This window comes from Erythrolamprus reginae, chromosome 3 (genome assembly GCF_031021105.1).
Source record: "Erythrolamprus reginae isolate rEryReg1 chromosome 3, rEryReg1.hap1, whole genome shotgun sequence".
Taxonomy (NCBI): Eukaryota; Metazoa; Chordata; class Lepidosauria; order Squamata; family Dipsadidae; genus Erythrolamprus; species Erythrolamprus reginae.
Genome location: NC_091952.1, coordinates 238,790,944 through 238,817,481, shown reverse-complemented (window position 1 = coordinate 238,817,481; position 26,538 = coordinate 238,790,944). Strand labels below are relative to the sequence as shown.

Genomic DNA, 26,538 nt, shown 5'->3' with positions numbered 1-26,538 from the left:
TATAGGTATTTTAAGCGACCGCAGAACTAAGCACTTGATAAATCTGTTTTAAAACTCTTCCTATAGCTTTGGCCTTTAAAAATCTCTCTGAGAACTTCATCCTTAAGTGTTTCATTTTGCCATAGGACTGTCTGGTTCAAGGTAAATTTCAAATAAATTCAAAACTGTTTCTTCTGTGTTTAATTCTGCAGATAGTCTTTGCAGCCCATATACCAAAACATGTTAAATGATTAAATACAGGTTAATAAATCTCAACATAGTTACATTCTAGATATAAAACAAACCATGTATTTTGGTTGCAAGACATTCACTTTTCAGTTTAATTATGGATTATTAATCCAGGACTGATTCATAAATTAGGTGGGGCACATAGTATGTATTAGGAGAATATATGATCTGATAGTTTATGGTTGTTTGTGTGTCTGATGATTTAAATAAACCATAATTGGTTTATTTAAATCATAAAACCAAAACCTAACTTGCTATGGTTTTAAAACAATGACTGGATATAGAGTGTTTATAAGAATACTGGGATTGGTAACACAAGTTTTTTTTTTTGGCAAAAGCAGCCTTTAAAATAGAGTTGAACATCACACAAAACTGGTTTATATTAACTTTAAAAAAAAATTGTTGATCATTGATATTTCTGACAGCAACAGGCTGAACACAGTAATATATATATGTATGAGTGTGTGTATAACATATTTTTGCTGATAATGGAAATTTATATTCTATTTATATTTATTAGATTTATAAGTTACAATTATGCCACCCATCTCACTATCAAGCAATTCTAGGAGGCTTACATGACAAAAACGACATTATGAAACGTTAAAACAATAAATAGTGTTAGGACCCACTTGGTTATTCTAAAGGCAGTCAGTTAGGTTAAATTAATTAATTCTGCTGACTGACAGCAGTTTGATTCTCACTGCCCCAAGCTTAACTTAGCTTTCCATCCTTCCGAGGTCGGTAAAATGAGGACCAAGATGCCGACTCTGTAAAACCACTTCTTGATTTTTGTCCATCGTGTTTGAAGAGGACCTTGACATCTAAGAGGTTGTGGGCTGTCCACAATGTGTCTGCAGGTGGCTGGTAAAGCCTATATAGGCACGAAATGTTCTGCCACATGTCGGCCAGATGTGTGTGGTCACCATTTCGCAGCATTTGCAGCTCTGGCTTTGCGGAGTGTTTGCTTCTCTTAGAGCAGTGTTTCCCAACCAGTGTGCCGCGGCACACTGGTGTGCCACGGGACATGGTCAGGTGTGCCGCCAGCCCGGCCTCGCTGGAGCTTCCCTGGCAGTGAAGGCGGCGCGTGGCCGGGCGCTGAGCGCCATGGACACCTGGGAGGGCGAAGGGTTGAATGTGGCTGCTGCCTCTTAGGCGGAGGCGAAGGTGATGGCGAAGTCCGCGCTGGGACCATGCGGGGCCGCTGATCCAGGGGGCCGCGGACCGGCAAGCCGCCCTCCACTCTCTCTCTCCGCTCTCTCTCTCTCTTTCTCCCTCTGTTGCCGGCGTGGTGCACGAGAGAGAAAGAGAGAGAGAGAAAAAGGAGGGGAGAGAGAAAGCAAAAGAAAAAGAGAGAGAAGGAAAGCGAGAAAGAGAGAGAGAGAAAGAAAGAGGGAGAAAGAGAAAGAGAAGGAAACAAGAGAGAGAAAGAGAGAGAGAGAGAAAGCAAGAAATAGAGAAAGAGGAAGAGAGAAAGAAAGAAAGAAAGAGAAGGACAGCAAGAGAGAGAGAGAGAGAGAAAGCTATGGAGACAGAAAGAGAGAGAAAGAGTGTGTGTGAGAGAGAAAGAAAGAGAGAGAAAGAAAGAGAGAGAGGAAGAGAGAGAGAAAGAAAGCAAGAGAGAAAGAGAGAATAAAAGAGAGATAGCAAGAGAGAGAGAGAAAGAGAGAGAGAAGGAGGGAAGGAGAGTGAGAGAAAGAGCAAAAAAGGAAGAAAGAAAGAAAGAGGGATGAAGAGAGAGGGAAAGAAAGAGGGAGAGAGAAATAGGGCGAAAGGGAGGAAGAGAGGGTTTTTTTGTCCAAACTTTTTTAGCCCCCTCGCTCCCCCCCCCACACTCAATGTTCCCCAGGATTTTGTAAGTGTGAATAATGTGCCGCGACTCAAAAAAGGTTGGGAAACACTGTCTTAGAGGAACCACTTAGAGAGGGATGTAAGTCCCTGTGAAGCGGTATATAAGTGCTATTGCTATTAATTTTGTAAACCATCCATCCCTGGGATTGTGAACTGATAGCCACACCTGCAGTAGGTAAAGGGTGTTCAGAGAGTGTCCCATACCTGGCAAAAAAATGCCCCTAACTTCTGCGCTTTATATTTCTTATTTCAAAGTACAATACAAAGGCTAATTTGTGAGCCTCAGGAAAGCTGTCCTCTTAATCTGCTCAAAAGAGGATTTGCTTTTTGCTTTCTTTCTGACTATAAAGTAGAGCCAGAAAGATATCAAAGTGTCTTTGATATCTAAAAGATATCAAAGAATTTTTTTTTCTTTTTGATTAGCTGATGTGACTTTTTTTGGTGGGGGGAAGGCAAGGACACTAGACAGAGATGTCTGGAATGTAGTTTGACATCACCTGAATTGCTTCATCTGAATTATATAAGATATTGTACTAAGAAGACATCCGCCCTCCAGCATCAATATCTGTGTGCAATAATCACCGTTTCCTCTCCCTGCAGGTTCTGGTTTTTCTCACTTCTTATCAGCTCGGTTTATTGGTCAGTCAAAGCATTTTCCCTATTTTCTCCTTATCACTTTATGGTATTTTATGACTCTGCAATTTACAGCATTGCATTTCAACATCAAAGAGCAGCTAATTAAAGCAATTCAAAGTTCGATAAAAGAAAAAAAAAGGCACACAATGGGAGAACAGAAAAATGCTTAAGTTGGTTGGCATTAAAAAAAAACAAGCTAGACTCCAGGCAAGTCTTTTTGAAGGAAAAATGTCAAAAATTGGCCCCGATATTTGTGGCAGCTATCTAAAAGTAAAAAGGTTTCCCTATCAGTTCGACTTTAGGGCACGTTGCTCTTCTCCATTTCTTGGCCGAGGGACCAAGTGTTGTCTAAAGGTGGTCACATGGCCAGCATGGCTATAAGCCAAACTTGCATGAAATGCTATTACCTTCCCACCAAAATGGTACCTATTTATCTACTTGCATTCGCATGCTTTCAAACTGCTAGGTGGACAGGAGCTGGAGCAACTAACGGGAGCTCACCCCGTTGTGTATAGCCAGGACTGAAACCCAGGCTGTTAGCTCTCCAGCTGACAAGCTCACTGCCTTAAACTGCTAAGCCATTGTGCCCCCAGCTATCTTTCTCTCTTGGAATTAGAGACAAATCCTGGACTGGCAACTGTTTGCTTAGCTACCCTGGCCTCTTATAAGCCACTTATGAGCCAGTTTCAAAGTTATGATGTTGGCATTCCCCGTGGTCATGTGGCCATATTTTGGGGTGCTTGGCAACTGGCCCACATTTACAGCTTTTTGCAGTGCCCTACAAACATTTTTGTTGGAAACCTCTGTTTACTTTCGTTTTCTGGCAAAAACCACCCCATAACAAATAATAGGAAAATTAGAAGCATTTTTGCTTCTCTTTCTCCAATCTCCAAAAAGTGGTTACTGACTCACTGCCAAAAAAGAAAAAAAAGGTACATTTGTGTCTATTTATATGGTGAGCCACTTTACGACCACCATGTGTTGACCATCAAGTGTTAGTTGTTACCTATAAAGACCTACATAGCATGGGACCAGATTATTTATCGGACTGTCCTCTGCCTCACACATCCCAGCTTACTGGTTAGAGTTGCACAGAATCAGCCTCCTCTGGGCCCTGTCTAGTCCATGGGGGAGAACCTTCTTTGTTGTGGCCCCTGGCCTCTGGAATTAACCTCCCCCCCAAGATTTGTACCGCTCCCACTCTCCTCTCCTTCCAAAAGGCATTAAAAACACATTTATACTGGCGGACCTGGGGATTGTGAGCAATAGTTCTGCTACAGCCATTAGTATGAATGTAGGATGATTGTTTTTATAGTAGGTTTTATCTATTTTTTCTAATGTTTTTTTCTAATGTTTTAATAGTATTCTATTTTACCTTGGTTTTTTTTCCTTTTGTAAGCCATCCTGAGTCCCCGAGGAGAAGGGTGGCCTATAAATCTAATAAAACAAATAAAAAAATAAATTATCATGACTGAGGGCTATTATTATCAGGCTCAAAGATGGTTATAACTACCTGTACATCACTTAATAATAATAATAATTTTATGAAATATTTTTCAAGCAATTAAAAATATAACTAAAAGAAAAAGAAATCTCTCAAATTATAAAAAACCAAGGAAGTCCTGGCACTCCGCACAGGTAAAGTACTGCAGCAAATGATCCAATAAATTCAATACGAACTAAGAACAATATAGTCTGCCCTACCCAATTCCTTTCCACTTTCATCTCTGCTTAACTAGTGAGTGTGTAAAAGGGAACCAGACAATGTAAAATATGGACCAGCACCAAGTCTGTGGCATGCCAGAAACTGGGCCGCGTCAACAAGCGAAACCCCATACGCAAGATGCAGGCAGCACACGAAACCATACCCCCTTTGATCCGTGGAAAACCTCACTCTAACGCTAATATACAGGCTTCGTTAGAATTGTCTTCCATGAAATTTGGCCTGGATTCAAACGTGGACAGATGGAAACAAAGGATATATGCATGCATTAATGAGCTGGGGTGGCGCAGCAGGTAGAGTGCTGTACTGCAGGCCACTGAAGCCGACTTGTAGATCTGAAGGTCAGTGGTTCAAATCTCATCACCGGCTCAAGGTTGACTCAGCCTTCCATCCTTCCGAGGTGGGTAAAATGAGGACCCAGATTGTGGGGGCAATAGCCTAGCTCTGTTAAAAAAGTGCTATTGCTAACATGTTGTAAGCCGCCCTGAGTCTAAGGAGAAGGGCGGCATAAAAATAGAATAAATAAATAAAATAAATTAATTAATTAATACAAGATATATACACACCACACACACACACCTCTTGCCTGTTTTCAACAAACTTTTATACTTTCTTTTCTTCCATGATATTTTGGGCAAGCTGTGATATGGAAAGCTAATGTATACTGCTCAAAAAAAATAAAGGGGACACTTAAACAATACATAAGAACATAAGAAGAGCCATGCTGAATCAGGCCAAAGCCCATCGAGTCCAGCATTCTGTGTCACACAGTGGCCCACCAATTGTACATGGGGATCTTGAGTAGAAAGAGAAGGCCTTGACCCTCAATAAATGGTACTCAAGGGAATCCTTCCTGCGTCAACCAACATAGAGGCGGCAATCTGTTTCAATAACCACCGATACACTTGGCATCCATGAATCTGTCTAATCCTCCCTTGAAGCTATCGAGGCTGACAGTTATACAATATAATTCCAAGTAAATCAAACTTCTGTGAAATCAAACTGTCCACTTAGGAAGCAACACTGATTGATAATCAATTTCACATGTTGTCACCACATTCAACTTTGTATGGAACGAAGTATTCAATGAGAATATTTCATTCATTCAGATCTAGGATGTGTTCTTTGAGTGTTCCCTTTATTTTTTTTTAAACAGTGTATATTGTGCCTTCTGGTTTTGTCTGAGTGGCACTTTAACAGGTCCTGTTTTTTTTTTAAAAAAGCAGAAGGATAATTGTCTCAGACTGAACTCTTTCCCAGCCTTGTGTCTCAAAAGTTATGATCCCAGATTTATCAGGCGGCAATGCCATCAGCCTGCTCTAGAGGGCATTGACACAAGCCTAGCTCTCAAGAAAACTAGGTAGGAGTGCTTTCTGCTTCTTTCTCTGGCTTCCAAAAGTTGAACAGGTTAGCATCTCCCTACCCTTAAGCCAGTCTGCTTAAAGTCACCCTCCTCTACGCTCCTTTGCAACAGAACAACTCTGCTAAAATGATAAAATATAATAACAACTCTATTATAATGGACAACAACAAGGGCTGTAAAGGGTGTGCATTAAGTGCACCACTGTGCTTACCTTCCATGTCCTACTGCCCTCTTTTATTGTTACTTTTCACTTGTTTATACAAACTACTACTACTATCCTCTACATGTTTGGCAAATAAGTAAAATAAATAAACTCGGTGCAAGAAACCGGAAGGTTGGAGACGAAGCCAGTTTCGCAAAGTTGCTTAATTCCAGGAGCAGCAAACCTGTGCTAAATCTTTCAGAGCAGCAAAAAGCGATTGACAGGGGCCGGTTGGGAAACTACACCTTTGCAAACCGGCAAGGTCCGCAGGCTCTCCTTCAAAGTAACTCCTGGTTAAGATTATACTTTCCTTCCTTCCTTACACAACTCCTCTTCCTCCTCCTTTGTTTTGGGGCTTTCACAGATGCTGACACGTCCCTTTTCCTTACTCAATTTGGCGGAATCTAGGGGTCCCATTCCTTCTAAACAGGCTACTTATACCTCATCAGATTGAGGGGAAAGATAACAACTCCTAAACCAGTGTTCGTTCTCTAAAGCCTAGAATCACTTTTGTTGTCCCTTTGTATGTATGTATGTATGTATGTATGTATGTATGTATGTATGTATGTATGTATGTATTGGATGTATATGCCGCCTCTCTCGGAGGACTTTTTTTTTTCTTCCAAGAGGCAACAGGGCTTTCTGAACCAGAAAAGTCCAGTTGCCTCTTGAAGAAAAAAAAAAAGACCCCTTTGGGACAAACCACGATCCGGACGACCGAGAATCTCCAGAGACAATTGTCCCTTTGAACGTTAACACTAACCGGCACGCATTCAAATGAGATTTTGCGTCGCCTTTGCAAACGTGGCCCGGGAAGAGTTTGTTTATTTCATTTATTTATTTGTCAAACAAGTATAGCATTACAGTATGTCTTAACATAAGTAGAGAGTAGTGATAGTAAGGATAAAAAAGACAGTAGGACAGGGACGGTAGGCAGAAAGGTGCTCTTATGCACGCCCCTTACAGACCTCTTAGAAAGGCGGAGAGGTCGATTGTAGATAATGTAAGGTTAGGGTTTGCAATTCCAAACCGGGCTTCCCGACACCGCGGGCGCCCACCTCTCCCTGGCGTTTGCCCTTAATAAAGGCAAAAGTGGGAAGCCTTCCCCCCCCCTCACGGATTCGTTCAGCGGCCCGGGAGATCTTGGGGCGGTGGGGTAGGGTGTGTGTGTGTGTGTGTGTGTGTGTGAGGAGATTTAAATCGTACCCTCATTTCAGACGTGCCGCTTAAACTCGAATGAACCCGCTCGGCGCCAGAGGGGGGCGCGAGCGGGACTGGCTTTCTCACGGGTGGGGGGGGGTGAGTGGGTGCCCGCCCCGCGACCTCTCCGTCGGTGTGGGAGGAGGGGACCGGATTCTCCCGTCCCTATCCGAGGAGGGCTGAGCGGGACGGTGTGAGGGAGAGAAGCGCTTCCTCCGCTCGCTTGAAACACTCCCCTCATGGCTCCACAGGCCCGGCGGGTTATGAATGGGTGCAGCGGAAGCACCGCCCCCCTCCGGACGTGACGCCCAGCCAATCGGCCGCCGGGGCTGCGTGGATGGATGAGGTCAGCGCTCCGTGTGTGTGTCGGGGAATGGAATGTTGCGCGTGTTAACATTCGGAACCGGGGCAACGTTCGGAGATCGAACGCCGCCGCCGCCGCCGCCATCGGGCGACGTAGCCAGAAGAGCAGGCGGCGTCCTCTCTCCCTCCTTTCCCCTCCCTCTCTCTCCCCCCTCCCCTCCCCCGGGCTCGGCTCTTTCCCGGGCTTGCGTGGATCGCCGCTCGCGCTGAAATGAATGACTGAGAGGGGCGGGGCCTAAAAAAAAAAGGAGGCGGTGGAAGAAGAAGAAGAGGAGGAGGCGACGGCAGGAGCGGCAGCCGCGGCGGCGAAGAAGGAAGGAAAGGCAGGCAGGAGGATTCTCTCTCCTTTGCTTCCATCCCCGGGGCCGTGCGGGGACAAAAAAAGCCCCGCTCGTCATGCTTTGCAGCCGGTGCTGAACCTGCACCGAAAAGGAAAGAAAGAAGAGAAAGAAAGAGAGAGAAATGCAGGGATTCGTAAGGTTACGGTGCCGGGACCGGAAGATGTAATCCCGGCGGTTGCTTTTACCTCAGCGAGCCTGCATGCACAGCACAGATTCTCCTTTGGCTGACTTCTTGGGGGAAATAACCGCCCGGGTTTTTTATATATAAACGGACCGACCGACTGACCGGCCGGCCTGGCTTTTTGGCTCGCCTTGAGGGTCTTTTCCCTCCTTCCTCCCCTCTCCGGTTTTGTGTTTTTGCGACCTTCCAAAAGGGGATGTTTTGCCGGAGTTGAAGTTGCTGCTTCTCCGAGCTGCTTCTCCCCCCCTCACACATATCCCACCCCGCCTTGTGCGTGTGTTTGTGTGGGGAGTGTGTAACGCGTGTGCAAGGCGAGAGGAGAGGGCGGGACGGATTCCTCTCAGATTGGAGAGCCCGGGACTCGACGGCTTTTTTCCCTGTCTCTCTTTTTGTAGAGCCGCCTCTGTCTTTGTCTCCTCTTCCTCCTCTTTTTCTTTTGCATCGTGAGGCGATTCCCAACCTCTTTTGTTTTGTTAAAAGATTTCTTTTGGGAAAGCCACGCCGGGCGGGCTTGCCTTCTTTTCGCCCCGCTTGCCTTCTTTTTTCTCCCTTCTTTCTCCCTGCCTTCGAGGGGCCCCCTTTCACCTCCTCTCTCTCTCTTTCCTTCCTTCCTTCCTTCCTTCCTTCCTTCCTTCCTTCCTTCCTTCCTTTCCTTCCATTCATTCCCTCGCTCTCTCCGTCCTTCTCCTTCACTCTCTCTTTCTCTCTCCCCCTTTCCAACCTTCTCCCCCCCCAACCGCCATCACCCTTCCCTCCCAGGCCTCGAACCCCGAAAGATGAAAGACCGGAGGGGAGAAAGTTAACGAAGTCGCCCACATGCGCTGCATCAGCCCGAGCTTTTGGGAAAGGAAATCCGAGAAGGTGGGAGAAGAGAGTTTCAAGTCTTGGCAGGCGGGAAGATGGCGGACTCGAGCTGAAAGTGTCACTTGGCCAAAAAGTTGGGCGAGCTTTGTGTTCATCGACGACCCCCTTGACCCCGATAGGACACATGCAGGCCAAAAAACGCTACTTCACCCTCCTTTCCGCCGGCACTTTCGTCGTCCTCCTCTTCTACTTCGGCGGCTTGCACTTCCGAGCATCCCGCAGCCGGAGCCGGCGAGCCGAGGCGCGCAGTAGCGGCGCCAAGAATGGCTTGCAGCGCCCCGAGCGCTACTGGCCTCGCTTCCCGGACGCCCTGCGCCCTTTCCTGCCTTGGGATCAGCTGGAGAGCGAGGATTACAACCGGCACGCTTCCCCTCGCCAGAAACGCGACGCCAACGCCGGCGTCTACAAGGGCAAGAAGTGCCGCATGGAGTCCTGCTTCGACTTCGCCCTGTGCAAAAAAAACGGCTTCAAGGTCTACGTCTACCCGCAGCAGAAAGGCGAGAAGATCGCCGAGAGTTACCAAAACATCCTGGCCGCCGTCGAGGGCTCCCGCTTTTATACTTCGGACCCCAGCCAAGCTTGCCTCTTCGTCCTCGGCTTGGACACCTTAGACCGGGACCAGCTCTCCCCCCAGTACGTGCACAACCTCCGCTCCAAAGTGCAGGGCCTCCACTTGTGGAACAACGGGAGGAACCACTTGGTTTTTAACTTATATTCCGGCACCTGGCCTGACTACACCGAGGACCTGGGCTTCGACATTGGCCAGGCCATGTTGGCCAAAGCCAGCATCAGTACGGAAAACTTCCGGCCCAAGTTTGACATCTCCATCCCTCTTTTTTCTAAAGATCACCCAAGGACAGGAGGGGAGAGAGGCTTCTTGAGGTTTAACACCATCCCGCCTCTGAGGAAGTATATGTTGGTGTTCAAGGGGAAGAGGTACCTAACGGGGATAGGATCAGACACCAGGAATGCCTTATATCATGTCCACAATGGGGAAGACGTTGTCCTCTTGACTACCTGCAAGCATGGCAAAGATTGGCAGAAGCACAAGGATTCTCGGTGTGATCGGGACAACGCCGAGTATGAAAAGTAAGTGAAAAGGCTCTTGGGCTTCTCCTCTCTCGTTGCTTTCCTTCTCTTTCGCACACACACGTGGCTGGGGTAGCAGTGACAGATGAACGCCTTGTAAATGTTCCAGGCGGCTGTCCATCTCGTTCCTTTCCTTGCTTCCTTTTTATCTTTAAAAAAATGGAAAAAACACACACTTGAGATAAATTGCAGTTCCTTCCTGGGCCTGTTAAAGATGTGCAATTATTTATTTGACCCTCTTCTTACAGATTCTTGGTACAATTGTTTTGATGGGGGAAAAATAACAGGTGCAACACCGCAAGTTTGTTGTTTTGGGTGGGTAGGGAGATGGACACACTCTTTCAGTTTATGCACTGCAGCATGGAACTGGGGTGGCTTCTATCTCCATTAACTGGGGATCTCACCTGGGAAACCTGAATTTTTTGTTTTTTTTAAAGAGGCGGCCAAGGATACAGAGTCACTGTTGAGCGAAAGGTGTGCAGGATTGCACTGTGAGTTTTCTTAAATGTTCAGGGATTTGTAGTCATGCCCCAGACCAAGCGCACGCCCCATTAATTTCTTTTAAATAAAATGGCTCTGAATCACAGTCTATATCTTTTCTTGGTTTTAACTGGAGTTGCTCATTCGGGCTCCTTGATTATTTGAGTTGGAAATCCGAGGCTCTTTTATATTCCCTTACTCCTGAAACTCTTCCCACCAATCTCAGAATTCAATGTTTTCCTTTTTTTTAAATCCCGATTGAGTATGGCCTGAAAGTCAATTCTGGGTATCTGCTAAAATGTGCAGTCATCTATTTTGCAGAGGCAGTTATCTTATCTTAGGTGTTCAGCAGCTTCACGGAAGTGGATCTGTTGATCTATCCAAAATATCACTGTCTTCACTGTCTCATTTATTTTTCTTTCCTGCAAAAGCTGTAACCTCAGTCAACATGAGGTGTGGAATTGCTCCAACCTCAAGCCTTTTACATATGTTTTTCCATGTTGATGGCTATTTCCAGTGATATAAACATTTCCTGTGGTTTTTCCATTCTGTGACTCTCTTTATTTCCCTTTGAAATTAATTCAGCGGGATTACTTTGGATAGCAGATAGATATTGTATAATCTGTAGAGTACTTTATTGCCAGAGTATATTAACCAGCTTTCTGACCTGTTCAGAGCTCGCTCCTCAGACGTACACACTACTAGGTTGCATGGCAATTTATAAACTAACTAGGGTTACACCAGAGATGCTGCAAGAACAGGTCCATGTGAACTCTCTTGACATCCCAAACTTGAATTTCTTGGCGTAAACAGGATTGCACACTTGTTTTCTCCTTTTAAAAAGTAGCTCACAAATTATATGAGTTTTTTTTTAAAATCTGAACCTGCTGACACAACAGATGTGTAAGGAGGGCCAAGGAAGGGTTTTAGTGATAATGAATCTGTTTGAAAGTAATTAGTTAAGTTTAAATGCTGATCACAGCTGTGTTTGCAGAGTTAAGATCCTTGTGTTAAAGAAACCCACCATATGCAATAAGGAAATAAGGAACTTTAATTATATATGTACATATTGTTCTAAATCAGTGACTAAATCAGAACTATATTTCATATCAGAATTACCGAAATATCCAACAGTTAGATTGCAGTCTTTGCAAATGAGCTGTCACTTTAAAAGTATTTCTTAGCACACACACACCCCCTTCAATTTTTCTCTGAGACTTCTTGTAATGTGTTTACTACCTTCTAGGTTTCCAAAATTTAGGGATACTTTTAAGGTTGAGTTTTCCTGTTTCTAGTCAATAAGTTTAACCAGTACAGTACAGTACTGTATATCATATTGGGGACACATTGCTGGTCAACATAGCTTGCTGTCAGGAAAACACTAAAGCAGGGTTAGATTTGATGAATGCTTAGATGGGACAACAACAGAGAAATACATTTAGGTGGGGAATTTGATAAATCCTGAAAGAAAAGAAAGGTAGGCTGTTTGTCTCTGTCTGCATGTGAGTCTTCACATCAGTCTTGACTTCTGGTGACTCTCTGGACAAGTCTATAATGTTTTTGAAATAAAACATGGATGGATGCAGAAAATCACCAGTAGTCTGCCTTCTTTTTTTTACTAGTAGTGTTTAAGAAATGGATGATCAGCTAAGTTCTTTCAGAATGGAAGATGCATGCTTCCAGAGCCTTATCTTCATTTTATTCAGCCAAGGAAGGTATTGAAAATCTGAGGGTCCGATGTGGCCGCTTTCACAAAATGGCTGCCAGTCTACACACAAGGTGTACCAATAGGAGGTAAGCCCGTGTAGGGATACCTCTTCCCTAAGAGGCAGATCATCAAATATACTTTTAAACTACCTGAGGTGGCTTATTTGTTTTTGTTTAAATGAAAACATGCGGACACACTTATACAGACAGCTTTGCACCTAGCAGTTTTCCTGACAACTGCCCATTGGGCTACGCGAAGCCAGTTGTCCATTTTGCAAATGAAGGTCGTGAGGGACCTCTGCATTGCTTCAAAGAGGACTACTTTTCTGTTTAACAGTCAACTAATAAAATAGCATCTTGCACAAAACAAGCTCCCGTGTTGCCATACGGGCATAGAATAGCCAAGTTGATGGCATTGCATTGAATTGAAAGTTTGGTTTGCATACAGTCGCTCTAGTTTCTCCAGTGGCTTATGCTCACCAGACTGCATGCAAGTTTTCATAAAGCACATGTTGACAAATTAGTTGATTCGGCTGTATTTTGGGGTGCATGATGAGGGAAATACCTGCAGAAGCTTATATATCATCTTCTTTCTCTGTCTCTTTCTCTCTTCTGTTGAAGCCTTTCCCAGCCTTTACTATTTATGAAATCTGATCTGATAGTGTCTTGAAACATGACTTGCTTCCAGAATCCCTTTAGAAGAAGCACGTTATAACTGTTCTTACGTACAAACGTGTTATTTATGAAGATTTTTAATAGGGTGAAAAGTAAAAGAAGTTTGTATCGGATAAAATGTTTAATATTTCTTTTAAAAAAGCAGGCAGAATATGACTCAGTGCACTAAATTTCTCTTACTTGTTAATAGACACATCAATAGTGTAGAGCCTCAATTGACAAGGGCAGTATATATATCTAATTACCTGAGGTGGAGGGTAAACATTGCTGTGTATTGCGATGCCATAGCTGGCTACTTGTTTGGACGTAGGATGTCCATTCCAGCAAGACAATTCTGATTTTTGGAACCAGCCACAGGTCTGATAATGTCTTTTGTTGTTATTGTTTAGGCGCACATGAATGAATCAGGTACTTACTTGCCTCTCAGTTTCCTGTGATACTTGATCTTCACTTTCCTGAGTAATTAATCTTACCTTGATCTCTGTGTAAGACAGGAGCTCGAATATTTAACCGGTAGTCTTCTGGTCTGGGAGTCTGGCAAAATCAGCCATGAATGGCTGTTCAGGTAAAAAAATAAAAAATGTAGATTCTTTTCCTTGATCTGTCTCTTTAAAAACCTCCTGTTAGTCTGAAGCTTTATTTGTGCCTTTCCTGAATTTAAATCTAAACAGATTGTAGAGGAGTTAGAATCTGTTTCTCAGTCACCTGGATGGAGTCCTAACGTTTGAATTTTTCTGTGAAATCTGTGTTGCATATTCAATTGGCAAAAAGGGACAAAAGGAACAACTGAGTTTAGCAAGTTAATTGCAATAAAAAGCTGACTTCCCCTCCCCCCTCCATCTGTTCCCTCCTTCTCTACCCCTTCCTCTAATAAGCCCACTACCTTTTTACAGTATGTTCAGAAAAATTGACGCCTATGCCTTAGCTTAATCTTTCCAAGTTCTACTAAAAAAAACCCATCTGCAGGAGCAGACGAATTAATTTTCCTTGAAGTTATACATCTCAGCAGATAAAGCTGATGCTGGCTGAAATAAATTAAGTTACTTTGATTAGGATACTTTGATTAGGATGCTTTTAAATCCTTTGAAATTTGACTGGGATTTCAGTTACTTGTGCAATGTGAAATGTGACAGCATTATGAATGAGTTTAATGGCAACTGGCTATATTAATGGTCAGTTGCCATTAATAAGCTTGTTTGCAATTTTCATAATGACTGTATGGAAGCAGTGTTCCCATTAGCTTCCAACTTTTGCTACCATTCTCCCACAGCCTTTACTAACTGGGCCTCCCCTGATTAATTGAGAAGTTAAGACAGAGTTGGCCAGGTAATGCTGCTTGTTGAGAAAACTAAATCATGGGCTTTGTAACCATGATTTATAGGCTGCAACAGGCTGAGTTTACCCAACTTGCTAATCAGTAAGATAGTCTTTATAAATCACAATTTTTACAACAAGCTAAGCCAAAGCCCAGCAAAATACTTTATAGCTTATTGGAAGCATGAGTCCAGAACAGAATTCTGCCTAGTATTCAAACCTGCCTTTGTTATTATTTTTATTCAAGATAAGAAAACTTTGGTTGTGCTTGTCAAGCAATAGCAAACACAGATACATATTTTGATCTGAAAATTGCTAGGATGCCTTGCAAAACATTCCAGCATAACTAAAAAAAAATACATTAAGGGTCTTTCTCATTTGTGTGCTGTGCCCAGAGAATTTTTTAAATAGTTGGCCCATCTAATAGGTAGTGTTGCTACTCTGAATCCTGCTATTTTCTCTCATCGTGACTGAACTAAGATTAAAAACAAAAACCTGTACAGGTGGTGATCATGAAAAGAGCTTGATTTGCTTGTAGTTGTAACTTCAGAAAAATGTGATGGATTTAGAATGTGTAACTCCTTAGCATCAGAGCATGATAATATAAGTAAGTGGCAGTTGGAACAGAGTTTTTTCAGGTGGGGAGGAGTTCTAGAATATCTAAGCCCCCAGACAGCAAGCCGGATGAGTCACGTGCTGGCCATGCCCATGCCCAACTGGCAGTTGAACAGACCTCTTTTCAGGTGGGGAGGGGAAATAGAATGTCTAACTCCTTAGCGTCAGAGCGTGTTAATAATAATATAAGAAATACTAATGATCTGATGGTCATTTCAAAAAATCCTTTCTTAACGAGCACCTCCAAGCCAAGTGGAACATATGTGCCAAATTTCAAGTTTGCAGGCTTTACAGTTCTGGAGATTTTGTGATGATGCATGAGTGGTATTTGGCTTTTATATATATAGATTTCTCCTTAGTTCTAAAGTGCTTTTCTCCTTAATTAGTTTTCATCCATTTTTTCTTGTCTTGCCTACTGGTGTTTTGGAAAATAGGCTGACCTTTTCTTCTTTGTGGCAGCACCTCAAATATTGGAACACTGCTATCATGTCATGTCACCTTCATTCCAAAGTGGTACTTATTTATCTACTCTCATTTGCATGCTTTCAAACTGCTAGGAGCTGGAGCAAGTAACCCTGTTACGCAGCACCTGGGTCTGAAATGAAGTCAGAAAAATTGCATAAAAGGGTCAGTACCTTCTCACTCCAGATCTTACTTCCAGATAAGAGGTAAATAAAACATAGGATATTTCACTGACTTTCACTGCCAAAATATTAACTGTCTGAGTATATATTTACTCTATTCTTGTGGAGGTCAACAGTCCATTTCAAGCTTTAACTGTCAATTTATCAAACCCGAACACATAGTTTCATAGAGAAGCACATGTATCCAGCTACTAGTTTCCTGATACAACTATTCTGTGACAATGTTCTGTGCACCTTGGTGTATAGTCATGCTGGCCACATGCTCACAGAAATTTCTTTGGACAATACTAAGAAACGGAGATGAGCACCTTTCCCTAAAGTCATAAATTATTGGAAACCTTTACCTAGGAGGTGCTTCAAGGTGTATGGTGAATTGACTTTCGAGGATTAACTCCAGGGCAGAAATGACATTGGCCTTCTTATTTTGGATTTTTTAAATTTATTTCATCTGTTCATTGAATTTATAGGGCCACCTCACAAAAAAGTGACTCTGGGTCATATAGACTATAAAACATCAAGCATTATATTTTTAAATTGCAAACATTAGGAGAAGACAACAGATGTTATCAACAATAGACTTCAGTACCTTGCCTGTCCTGGTATTTTCATCTATAATTATACATCATGGTTTGGTTTTGACTGGTTGGTTGAGAAGACAATAGAGGTTGGTTATTATGTAATGCTAAGCCAAAATACAACTATAGGACTTAAAAAGAACACAGACTATGTAACTTTATATTACCCATGTAATTTGTTTTGATATTAAGTCCTATAGTAACTAGTCTAGGATTCAGTTGCATAAGTATAGTACCTCCCAGCTGAAATCTATAGATCTGATCTTGGGGATTCTTTGAATTTTGTAATTTTGCCCTCTCAAGAATACTCTTGAGGATTGTAGTGAGAAGATGGGCAAATACCATACATTGTTTGAAAAATAAGCGCTTGATGGTAAACCTTTTTCCAGTAAACAATCAAGGGCTGTTCCTTCTGTAGATGAGGCCTGAAATCAATGGCATAGATTTTTGTGATGACGCTTGCGAGGAAATATCTATGGTAGCTATCTTTATGGTAGTTGGGAATTATGCTGGTCAGAACAGAGGTGATGGGATTGAAGTCCAGCATATCTGGAATGACATTGATAATACGAAAACTGTAAATGGTCTGGATTAGCATAATGAAGGGAGATAGGTGGCTTGTTCAAATTTGAAATATTCTGATGTTTTTCTACTTTCTTTGTCTCAGTATTGTACTATGACTAGCCACAATGAATAGGCTGTTATCATAAGGGGAGATAAATAGCTACACATCTATGTATGTAGTTTATTGTCCATTCATTTCAGAAGCATCAAAATTAAAATAAGGCATACTATATAACAGAGGTCCCCAATCCCTGGGCCCCAGCCCACTATCGGGCTGTGGCCTGTTTGGAACTGGGCCGTGTGAGCACAAGTGACGGGTTGATTTTCCTTTTCTCCCCCGACCCCCTCTAGACCTTTGGGGGATCTCTGTTATATAACATAAAGTTTAAAATATAAAACACAAGATTAAAAATATATACATTAAACAGATCTTGTCTAGAAACTAGCCACATTAATTGCATTCTGTCATGCTGCCATGAAGGGCTCAAGTGTACGATCGGGACACAAAGGTGTGCTGTTGTTGATATGTCACCGCAATCACATAGAACAGAAGCCAGCAGTTAGCCCCCATTTGTTCAGAGCGTCTCCGGATCTTGTACCCGCGTACAGACTATTCAACAATTTTCATACTTCCCTGCTTCAATCACACTTGGCAAATAAAGAATTCTATTCTGTCCTGTCCTACTCTACTCTCTACTCTACTCTACTCTACTCTACTCTACTCTACTCTACTCTACTCTACCTCTACTCTACTGTCAGACCCAGGTACCATCTCCTCCATTGTTGGTTCCATCCAGTGTTGGTTCTTTGTAGCTTTCCATAGGTCCACTCTGCTTTCAAATTCTTCAAATTCTTCCATCATTTCTTAGATTTTAGTCTCTGTTGAGCTGGTTGCAGGCCGTAGCGACGGTGTGGTCTAGATATTGATGATTTGAGTCTCTGTATGTTGCTCTTCTCTATGGGACAATGCCAGGTGGTAGATCTTATGTAGAAGGGTAGGGTCTAAGACATCTGGTAATAATTCTGCTAGCTTCAATTAATGTATATACATTGCTCAAAAATAAAAAACCCAAAACAATATAACTCCAAGTAAATCAAACTTCTGTGAAATCAAACTGTCCACTTAGGAAGCAACACTGATTGACAATCAATTTCACAGGCTGTTGTGCACATTCAGCTTTGTACAGACCAAAGTATTCAATGAGAATATTTCATTCATTCAGATCTAGGATGTGTTATCTGAGTGGTCCCTTTATTTTTTTTTTTGAGCAGTATAGTTAAATAGCATCTTCTCTTCTAAATTAATCTACCAGTGTTTAATATATTTTGTCCGTAGACTGGCATTGTATTCAGAAGGAGGAATGGTAATAAGTAGCCACTGATCAGCTGACAGTCTCTTAACATTAAGAATTAACTTATTAAGCGCAGCTTTAAATTATGCTCTATCTGCCTGCGTAATACGTTGAGTGGAGAAAAAAAAGTACAGAAAGCATTCTAAAAGCTCAGTGGTGGATCAGAATATTCTGCCTGCGTGCAGATAATGGCTTAGAGGAAGGATGTATACCTTGTGACCGTCAAGTCTTGGATTCATTTTTTTGGCATTTGCAGATACATTCCTTGAGCAGCTTTCTAACTTCGCTGCCACAAACTTGAGTCAAGTAATAGATTTCATTGTACCTCTTTAGTTGTGTAATTCTCTGCTTTCTAAAGAGTTTTATAGATTATTGGGGGGGGAAAGGGCTGTTCTCCGTACTGAAGGAGTGGGTCCAGCAGTCACATGGGTTGCTCCTGTCCAATCCGGTGGAACTGAGCCTAGTATTAAAAAAGACTGCTGGATCCGCCCCTTCCCCAGAATTCGCTCAGTTCGCATCCTCGGATGTTGTGTGAATGCTCGTTCCTCTCTATAAAACACCTTCCCTTCGATCTCTCTTCAATAGCAAGTAAGATTTTTCCATTACTTAGCTTGCCGGCAGTTTCTTTCTCAGCCCTACAGGGCTTTGAGTTGGGGGAGAAGTTAGCGGCTCAGCCATTCGCGGTTTTTCCCTCCGTGCTGCAGCCGCGGCCGTTTTGTTAATTCCGGCCTTGGAGGTCCTGCCGAGAGCAAGCTTTATTCTTTCGACTAAAAATAATTAAGGGCTATTTACCTCCCGCGGTGTGGGACTTGATTTGTCTCCCGGGCTTAGTCGCTCCTATTGCAAATAACGGAGCAGTTATTTTGGCGCCAAGGCTCTGACGCCCAGTAAGTTGCACTTTCGGTTCTGCCCTAAGGGGTCGGCCATTAGTGCCTACAGCCCGCCGCCTGACCCTGGAGTCGTCGCTGTGAGTTCCCTCGGGCCTATTCTCCACGGAAGTGGCCTCCAACCAGTGTGCCTTGGTTTTTCTTAAAGTTAAGTTAGCGAGGCCTGCCACGCTGCACTTAAGGACATGAACTCTTGGTACCGTCCAGGATTGCCTCTTAAGGCGCAGCAGCTCCTGAGCCTAGGAGCAGGGTCACCTATCCTCTTGGGAATTCCACAAAATAATTCTTCTCCCCCCTATTTTTATTGGCTCAAGCCTTGTCTTCTGTAATTGCTCAGACTATGGCTTCCCTTCCCAAGAGAGGCACTACCAAAGGTTCCTAAGAGGTGAGGCCTACTGGTAATCCTTCTGAGCTTCCCCAGGCCTCTTCCTCCTCTTTCTCAGGCTCTCAACCTTTAGCCAAGCCCACTAGGGCTGAGAAGAGAAGGGACCTAGCCCTACAAAAAATAATGATAAATCAGCCTAACGTTTTAAGGTGCAGGCCCAAATGCATATCAACCCTACCTCCCGGAGGCCTCTAACCTGCCTCCCTCCTGGGTACCTGGGCTATCCCTGGATGAGCCAAACCTAAATCCACCCCAATCTAACCTATGGGGTTTTAGGTCCAGAGGAGCCAGTTATTACCGAGGATTTCCCCCAGCCAGAACCTGTTCAGGGCCTCAGGGATCCTCAGGCTTTTCCGGCTGATATTTCTTCCTTGCCTCCGGAGTTTCAGTCTATCTTGACTATTCTGACTAACACTATTGATGCTAGACTCTCATCTTTAAATGTACCTCCTCTGTCTCATCCTTCCTCTCGCTCCTCCCGTCCCGTGAGTTCTTCTCCTCCCTACAGAGCCCCAGTCATGGAGGCCTCTGACTCCTCTCAGGAAGAGGATGAGGACGTGGATGCAGAAGAGGATGATGACCCTTTCAACGTCTGTCGGAGGATGAGGAATCTCAGATTAAGATTCCAGCCCCAGCTGCTATTTTCCCTTCGCAGCTTTCAAATCCCTCCTGCTAAAAGCTAGAGTATCTACGGGGCTAGCCGGGCAAGAGAAGCAAGCTACTCCTTCCACAGACCCTCCAGAGGATAATCCTCCTTACTTCATGGAGGAACAGGAAGACAATGAGGTAATTCCTAGGCCCAAGTTGTTTAAGGATGCCTTCCTTCATCAGTGGGACCCCCCAACCATAGGCTTCACTCCCACTTCCAAGGACAAGAAGCTCCACAAGCTCTCTCCCTCCTATGAGGAACTCCTAACATGTCCCAGGCCAGATGAACCAGTGAAGACGCTCCACTCAACTGCTGCCATGCCTGGCGAGGCAGAGGAGGTCCTCCGGCCAGAGGACAAACGACTTGATCAAATGCTCAAAAGAAGTCTTCTTGCAGACTCATGGGCCATTAAGAGTGCTGCTGCGGCATCCTCCTTTTCCAGAGCTATGCTCTTAGGGCTTCGTCAGCCCCAACTACACCTGCCCCCAGATGACTTACGGGGCCAACAGGATTTCAACAAAATCTTCGCAGCTACCCAATATATAGCAGAGGCTACTCTCCAATCTTCCAGATTTGCAGCCAGGTCAGTAGCAGCCTCCACAACGGCCAGAAGGCTTCTATGGCTCCGCCCTTGGCAGGCGGGGGCAAGACAGAAATGGCAGTTAGCTATGGGTCCACTGAAACGTAACCTCCTCTTCGGAGATCTTCTGGAACCTCTCCTTACGGAAAACGCAGACAAGAAATAGGTCTTGGGACCTACCACCAAGAAGGCCCCGAAACCGCAGTCTTTTCGGCGCACCGGGCGTCAGCAGGCTCAAGGCTTCGCTTTTCGCAAGAGCCCAGGTCAGTATTCCCCTCGCTTTCGATCCCAAACTAGAACCTCCAGGGGTAGAGGGTCCCGCTATCACAGAGGATCCTCTTCTACCAGAATTTCCAAAAGAACCAGATGGTAAGTTTCTCACCCGCCTTCGGGCGGTCGCCTAGCCTGGTTCTCTTCCGCCTGGCACCGCTCTTGTAAGGACCCCTGGGTCATTGACTCAGTGGAAAGGGGCCTAAGGTTAGAGTTTATTTCTTCTCCTCCTAACCGTTTTATTTCTTGTCCCTCTCCCAGTTCCTCTCCATCTCGTATTCGAATGGAGGAGGCTATTTCTCATTGTTGACCATTAGAGCTATTCAATCGGTCCCCTCTCTCCAGAGAGGTTTAGGCTTCTATTCCACCCTCCTTATGGTCCCCAAGACTTCTGGAGGCTGGAGAGCCATCTTGGACCTAAAGAAATTAAACCGCTTCATTAAATTTAGTAAATTCAAAATGCACTCCCTATCTTCCATTTTACCAGCTCTTCATCGAGGAGTCTTTATGGTGTCTCTAGATCTCACTGAGGTCTACCTCCATATTCCCATTGCCAAGGTCCATAGGAGATTTATGCGCTTTGCCTTCAAAGCAGGCATTTTCAGTATAGGGCTATGCCTTTTGGACTCTCCTCAGCTCCCAGAGTTTTCACTAAACCTTTGGGATCCTTGGCGGCTCATATCCGGGCCTTTCCCTTTCATTTTTTATGTTATTTAAATGACATTTTAATTCATAGTAATTCCAGAGCTGGTGTAGCTGCAGACCTCTCCTCTACCATGTCGGTTCTACAGAACCATGGTTTTTTTCCATAAACCTTAACAAGAGTCATCTTGATCCATCCTCTTCCATCCTGCATCTGGGGTCTATCATTAATTCTGAGATATCCCAGGTTTTCTTCTCCTCTGAGAGAAAACGCAGCCTTTGGATCTCATTGCTCGCATCCTGCCCCAGCAATCTACCTCCATTGCCACCCTATCTTCCCTTTTGGGTAAATGGTGTCATGTATTGGTATTGTCCCCTGGTCCTGTCTTCACGCCAGGGTCCTACAGGGGCTTCTATTACCATTCCAGAGTTCGGGCCACAGTATCTCGAATCGTCGCTTCACCATTCCACCGACGGTTCGCAGATCCCTCAAGTGGTGGACTTCTCCAGCCCTAGACAAGGGATCTTCCTTCCGGTGCCCCGACCAGTTTGTAGTCACCACAGATGCCAGCCTCTCGGGCTGGGGAGCCCACGCCCAGGGTCTTTTAGCTCAGGGCACTTGGTCACCGGAGGAGGCTTCCAGGCCCACCAATTGGCTAGAATTAAGAGCCGTGTCTCTAGCTCCAAAACAATCCCAGTCTCACACTCCAACCAGCATGTGCTGATTTTCACCGACAATCTAGTCACCAAAAGCTATATTGGCAGACAGGGAGACTCTAGATCCAAGGCCCTCATGAGGGAGGCCCTGAAGTTAGGCCTTTGGGCAGAGAAGAATCTCCAGTCGCTTCTAGTCGACCTCATCTCGGGGAGCCTCAACGTCCAAGCGGACTGGCTCTCGCGAGCGACCTTAGATCCAGGCGAGTGGAATCTCCATCAGTCACTATTCCACCAAATCTGCCTCAGGTTCGGCCATCCAGGGTTGGATCTATAGGCGGCCAAAGCCAATGCCCAGATCCCTCGCTTCATCCCCAGGTTCCCGTCTCCGGGAGCAGAGGCAATCAATGCTCTCAGGAGCCCTTGGCCTCCAGATCTATTGTATGCCTTCCCTCCAATTCCAATTCTGCCAGACGTGATCAACAAAATCCTCCTGGAGACGGCCCGAGTAATTCTGATTGCCCCTCACGGGTCTCGCAGACCATGATTCGCGGACCTCCAACAACGGTCCGTCCAGGACCCCTGGCGACTCCCAGTTCGGAGGATAGGTTGTGACAGGGGGCCTCCTTCCATCCGGACCCAGAGTGGTCCCAACTCATCGCCTGGCTATTATCCGGAGGGACTTAGACCTGCGAGGGTTTGACCCGGACTCAGTGGAAATCATCCTGAAGTCTAGAAGAGGGTCTACCAAGGATCTACGACCATTCTTGGTCCAAATTCCATCAGGGTGTTCGCAGGAGGGTCTTTCTCCCCTGTGTCTTCCCATCCACAGGATAATCACCTTCCTCGTGAAAGGTTTTCCACCAGGGCCTCTCTACCAGCTCCATCCGCCGACTCCTGGCTGTCATTTCTTCCGTCTTGGCGGGGCCTCGCAGGCAGCCCCTCTGCTCCCTTCCAGAAATCCAAGAATTTCTAAGAGGAGTGGCCACCTCAGGCCTTCTAAAATCCACAGATATCCTACCTGGGTCTTGCCACGGGTTCTCTACTCTCTTTCTCAGACACCTTACGAACCCCTGAACTCTGCGTCCCTCAGGTACCTATCCTTTAAGATAGCATTCCTGGTGGCGATTACATCCGCCCGACGCATATCTGAGTTGGCAGCCCTTCTCTCAGACAGGATCTTTGCCAGTTTCACCTGGACAAGGTGGTTCTGTGTCTGGACCCCACCTTCCTACCAAAGGTTAGTTCCAGGTCTCACAGATCTCAGGATATCATATTACCTTCCTTCTGTCTCCAACGAGAGCATCTCCTGGCTACTAGATGGCACACTCTGGATCTCCCTAGAGCGCCAAAGGTTTATATCCAACGCACAAGATCCATCCGGAGGTCTGAAGCACTCTTCATGGTCGACCATTCCAGATCCTTGGGATCCAGAGTGTCTTCTACAGTAATAGGTCGTTGGATCAGAGGGACCATCTCTAAGGCCTACGAGACAGCTTCCCTCTCTATTCCAAGGAATATTACAGCGCATTCCACCAGAAGCGCTGCCACATCTGCCGCCTGGGCGACTCAGGCTCCGTTGGAAGAAGTCTGCAAAGCAGCCACTTAGGCCTCATCAAATTCCTTCATACAGCACTACAAAATCGATTCGTACGCTTCAGCGGACGCTGCCTTCGGCAGTAGAGTACTCCAATCCGTTATCTCTCACGATAGCAATGTACTCCCACCCTAGGGACCTATCTCTTGGGTATGTCCCATGTGACTGCTGGACCCACTCCTTCAGTACGGAGAATAGGCGTTGATTGCTTACCTGAACGCCTCTTCTCGTACGGTGAGTGGGTACAGCAGTCACTTCCCTCCCTATGTGTGGTCTTCTTTACCTTCTATTCTATTTTCTTATAACACATGAGAGTTGAACATTAAAGAGCTTCACTACTGAGCCTAGTCTACGGATTCGCGAATTCTGGGGAAGGGGCGGATCCAGCAGTCTTTTTTAATACTAGGCTCAGTTCCACCGGATTGGACAGGAGCAACCCATGTGACTGCTGTACCCACTCACCGTACGAGAAGAGGCGTTCAGGTAAGCAATCAACGCCTATTCTACCTCTTTATTTTTCTAGGATTTACTTTTTAAACTCTACAGCTTTGCATAATATCTAACAGGAGTTTTGGAATTCAGAATAGTGTTCCAGAAATCCACTGTTGTTCACAGAGGAATTTTAAGGAATAGGAGGCAGCAGGTCGAGCAAGAATAGACACGTTTAAAAGCACAAAAGGGTAGGAAAATAAACGTGAAGAAATTGCAGGCTTAAAAAAAAAAACCCATGATCTTTTTTTTTTTTTTTGGAAGAACTAACAACAAACTCCAACCACTAAAAGGCTTTGAGTAGCCACAACATAAATCAGAGAATATATTCATATTGTAGCAAGACGAATAAAGAGATGCATTTGCTTACCTTCTGTTTCCCGACTGACTGACCTGGCATACTAAAATAAAATGCTTTATTTCGTGAAATGAGCTGTTTGTGTATTTGTTACGTAATATCTGTCCCCCTAGCTGTGTTTGCGTAATAGCGAAAGAATTTTAAGACCAAACTTTCTTATTTTGAATAATCTATTGCATTAATTTAACTTTAAATTTTAAGACGTTTATTTTCCTAAGGGCTAATAATACAAAAGCTACTGCATGAATACAGTGAATGCGTGCTAGGTATTATCCTAGGTATTATCCTATTTTAACTGGGATTATTGTTTTAATTTATATTTGACTTCTTTTTACTGTTAATTGTATTTTTATTTTGTTTTAAGCCACTCTGAGTCCTTTGAGATTGGGCGGCATAATAATAATAATCCTCTTGACTGTGAAACCAAGAAGATTTAGGTTTTGATGGATGATCTTACATAGAGATAGAAATAACTTTCAGGTATAAGTTCTAGGTGGTCCCAAAGGTGCTTTCTCAAAAGGCAACTGGACTTTCTGGTTTTTCTTTGAAGAGTTTTCGCTTCTCATCCAAGAAGCTTATTTAGTTCTGACTGGACATTGGAAGACGGAAGGATTTTGTATTTCATTCATTCTTCATCTACCATGTTTTCAAAGAAAACAAAAACAAAGTCCATTTGCCTTTTGAAAAAGCACCTTTGGGACAAAAATGACCTGGGTGAGAATCTCCATTAGACAAGTTCTTTAAAAAAAATTATTAGGTTTTAAACATTAAAAACCAAAAGACAAAACCAACAAGCAACAAACGCTAACATACATTGAAAACAATAAACACTACTTAAGAACTTAATTTGTTCCGTGACCAGGTTCTTAAGTAGAAAAGTGTGTAAATAGAAGCAATTTTTCCAATAGGAATCAATGTAAAAGCAAATAATGTATGCAAACCCATTAGGAAAGAAATGAAAGCTAGAAATTTGGGTGGGAGGAGGAAGAGGAAGAAAAAGAGAGGACAGTCGCTTCCCAGAGCGAAGGGAGTGTTTCTTTTCTCTGGGCCCTGGCAGAGGTATATTCCCTCTCCAAGTGCCCAGAGAAAGGAAAATGCTTTGTTCGCTCTGGACTGCCAAAGCCTCCTTAAGCGCCACCGAAAGGCTCCTCTGGCAGCCCAGAAAAGCCTGAGATGGCCAGGATTAAAGGGGGAGCGGCAGGAAACTGTCTGGGCCTTTGTGCTGTTCTCAAATTTCCTGGGAATTTTTTCCGGGCTCGGGTTCTTAAGTAGAAAATGGTTCCTAAGAAGAGGTTAAAAAATCTTGAACACCCGGTTCTTATCTAGAAAAGTTCTTAAGTAGAGGCGTTCCTAAGTAGAGGTACCACTTTAATTGTTTTTACAGCTTTGCCATTAGACAAGTTCTGTGTAAGTTAAAAATGGTGATATAATTTAAACCACATTTAAACTATATTTGGATAATATGGTGAGTATGCAGATGATATATTTATTCCCCCCAAATAGAAGAAACGCTTTCCTGGTCTGCTGCAGAGAAGGATACCCTTTCAGTTGAAAAATACTGCACATATGTCTTTGAGTGCAAAAGAGGAACAGGTTCTGTTTTCTTAATTTTCTCTTTTTGGAATGTTGCAGTCTTGAACGCTACAAATTATCCCTTTAAGAATGGGAAAAAAATAACATTGCCAAACATTTTACAAGTTTATATAACAAACTTTATAGCCTTGAAAATAAAACCAGTTTAATGTTTAAACAAATACTGAAATACCCTCTAATATATTAAAAGATAAAATACACAGGCACTTGTTACAGCAGTTAAAATTAAAATTATCTCTCCGCAACATTTTTTTTGCTTCCTGGGCAAATCACTTTTACTACCAGTAATTTCAAATCTGTTTTTTAAGGGATTTTTAAAAAATTTCTTTTGATTTGTTTATCTGTTTCCATGTCACATATTTTGTGTGCAGCTGAATTGAAGGGAATTAGTCCTGATTTTGTTAATTAGTTGGCTGGGGAAACCCAAGTTATTCAGGGTTTTAAGAGTGCTAATTGAAAAAGTTTAA

General features: G+C 43.9%; 1 protein-coding gene across 1 annotated transcript in view; it reads left to right on the top strand.

The window, feature by feature from the left end:
• Positions 1-7,521: 7,521 nt before the first annotated feature.
• Positions 7,522-26,538, top strand: part of EXT1 (exostosin glycosyltransferase 1) — a 416,144-nt gene continuing 397,127 nt past the window's right edge. Inside the window, exon 1 of the mRNA XM_070748246.1 lies at positions 7,522-10,041. Within this exon, the coding sequence (XP_070604347.1) occupies positions 9,077-10,041 (965 nt within the window). The 5' untranslated portion in view covers positions 7,522-9,076. The remainder of the gene's footprint in view (positions 10,042-26,538) is intronic.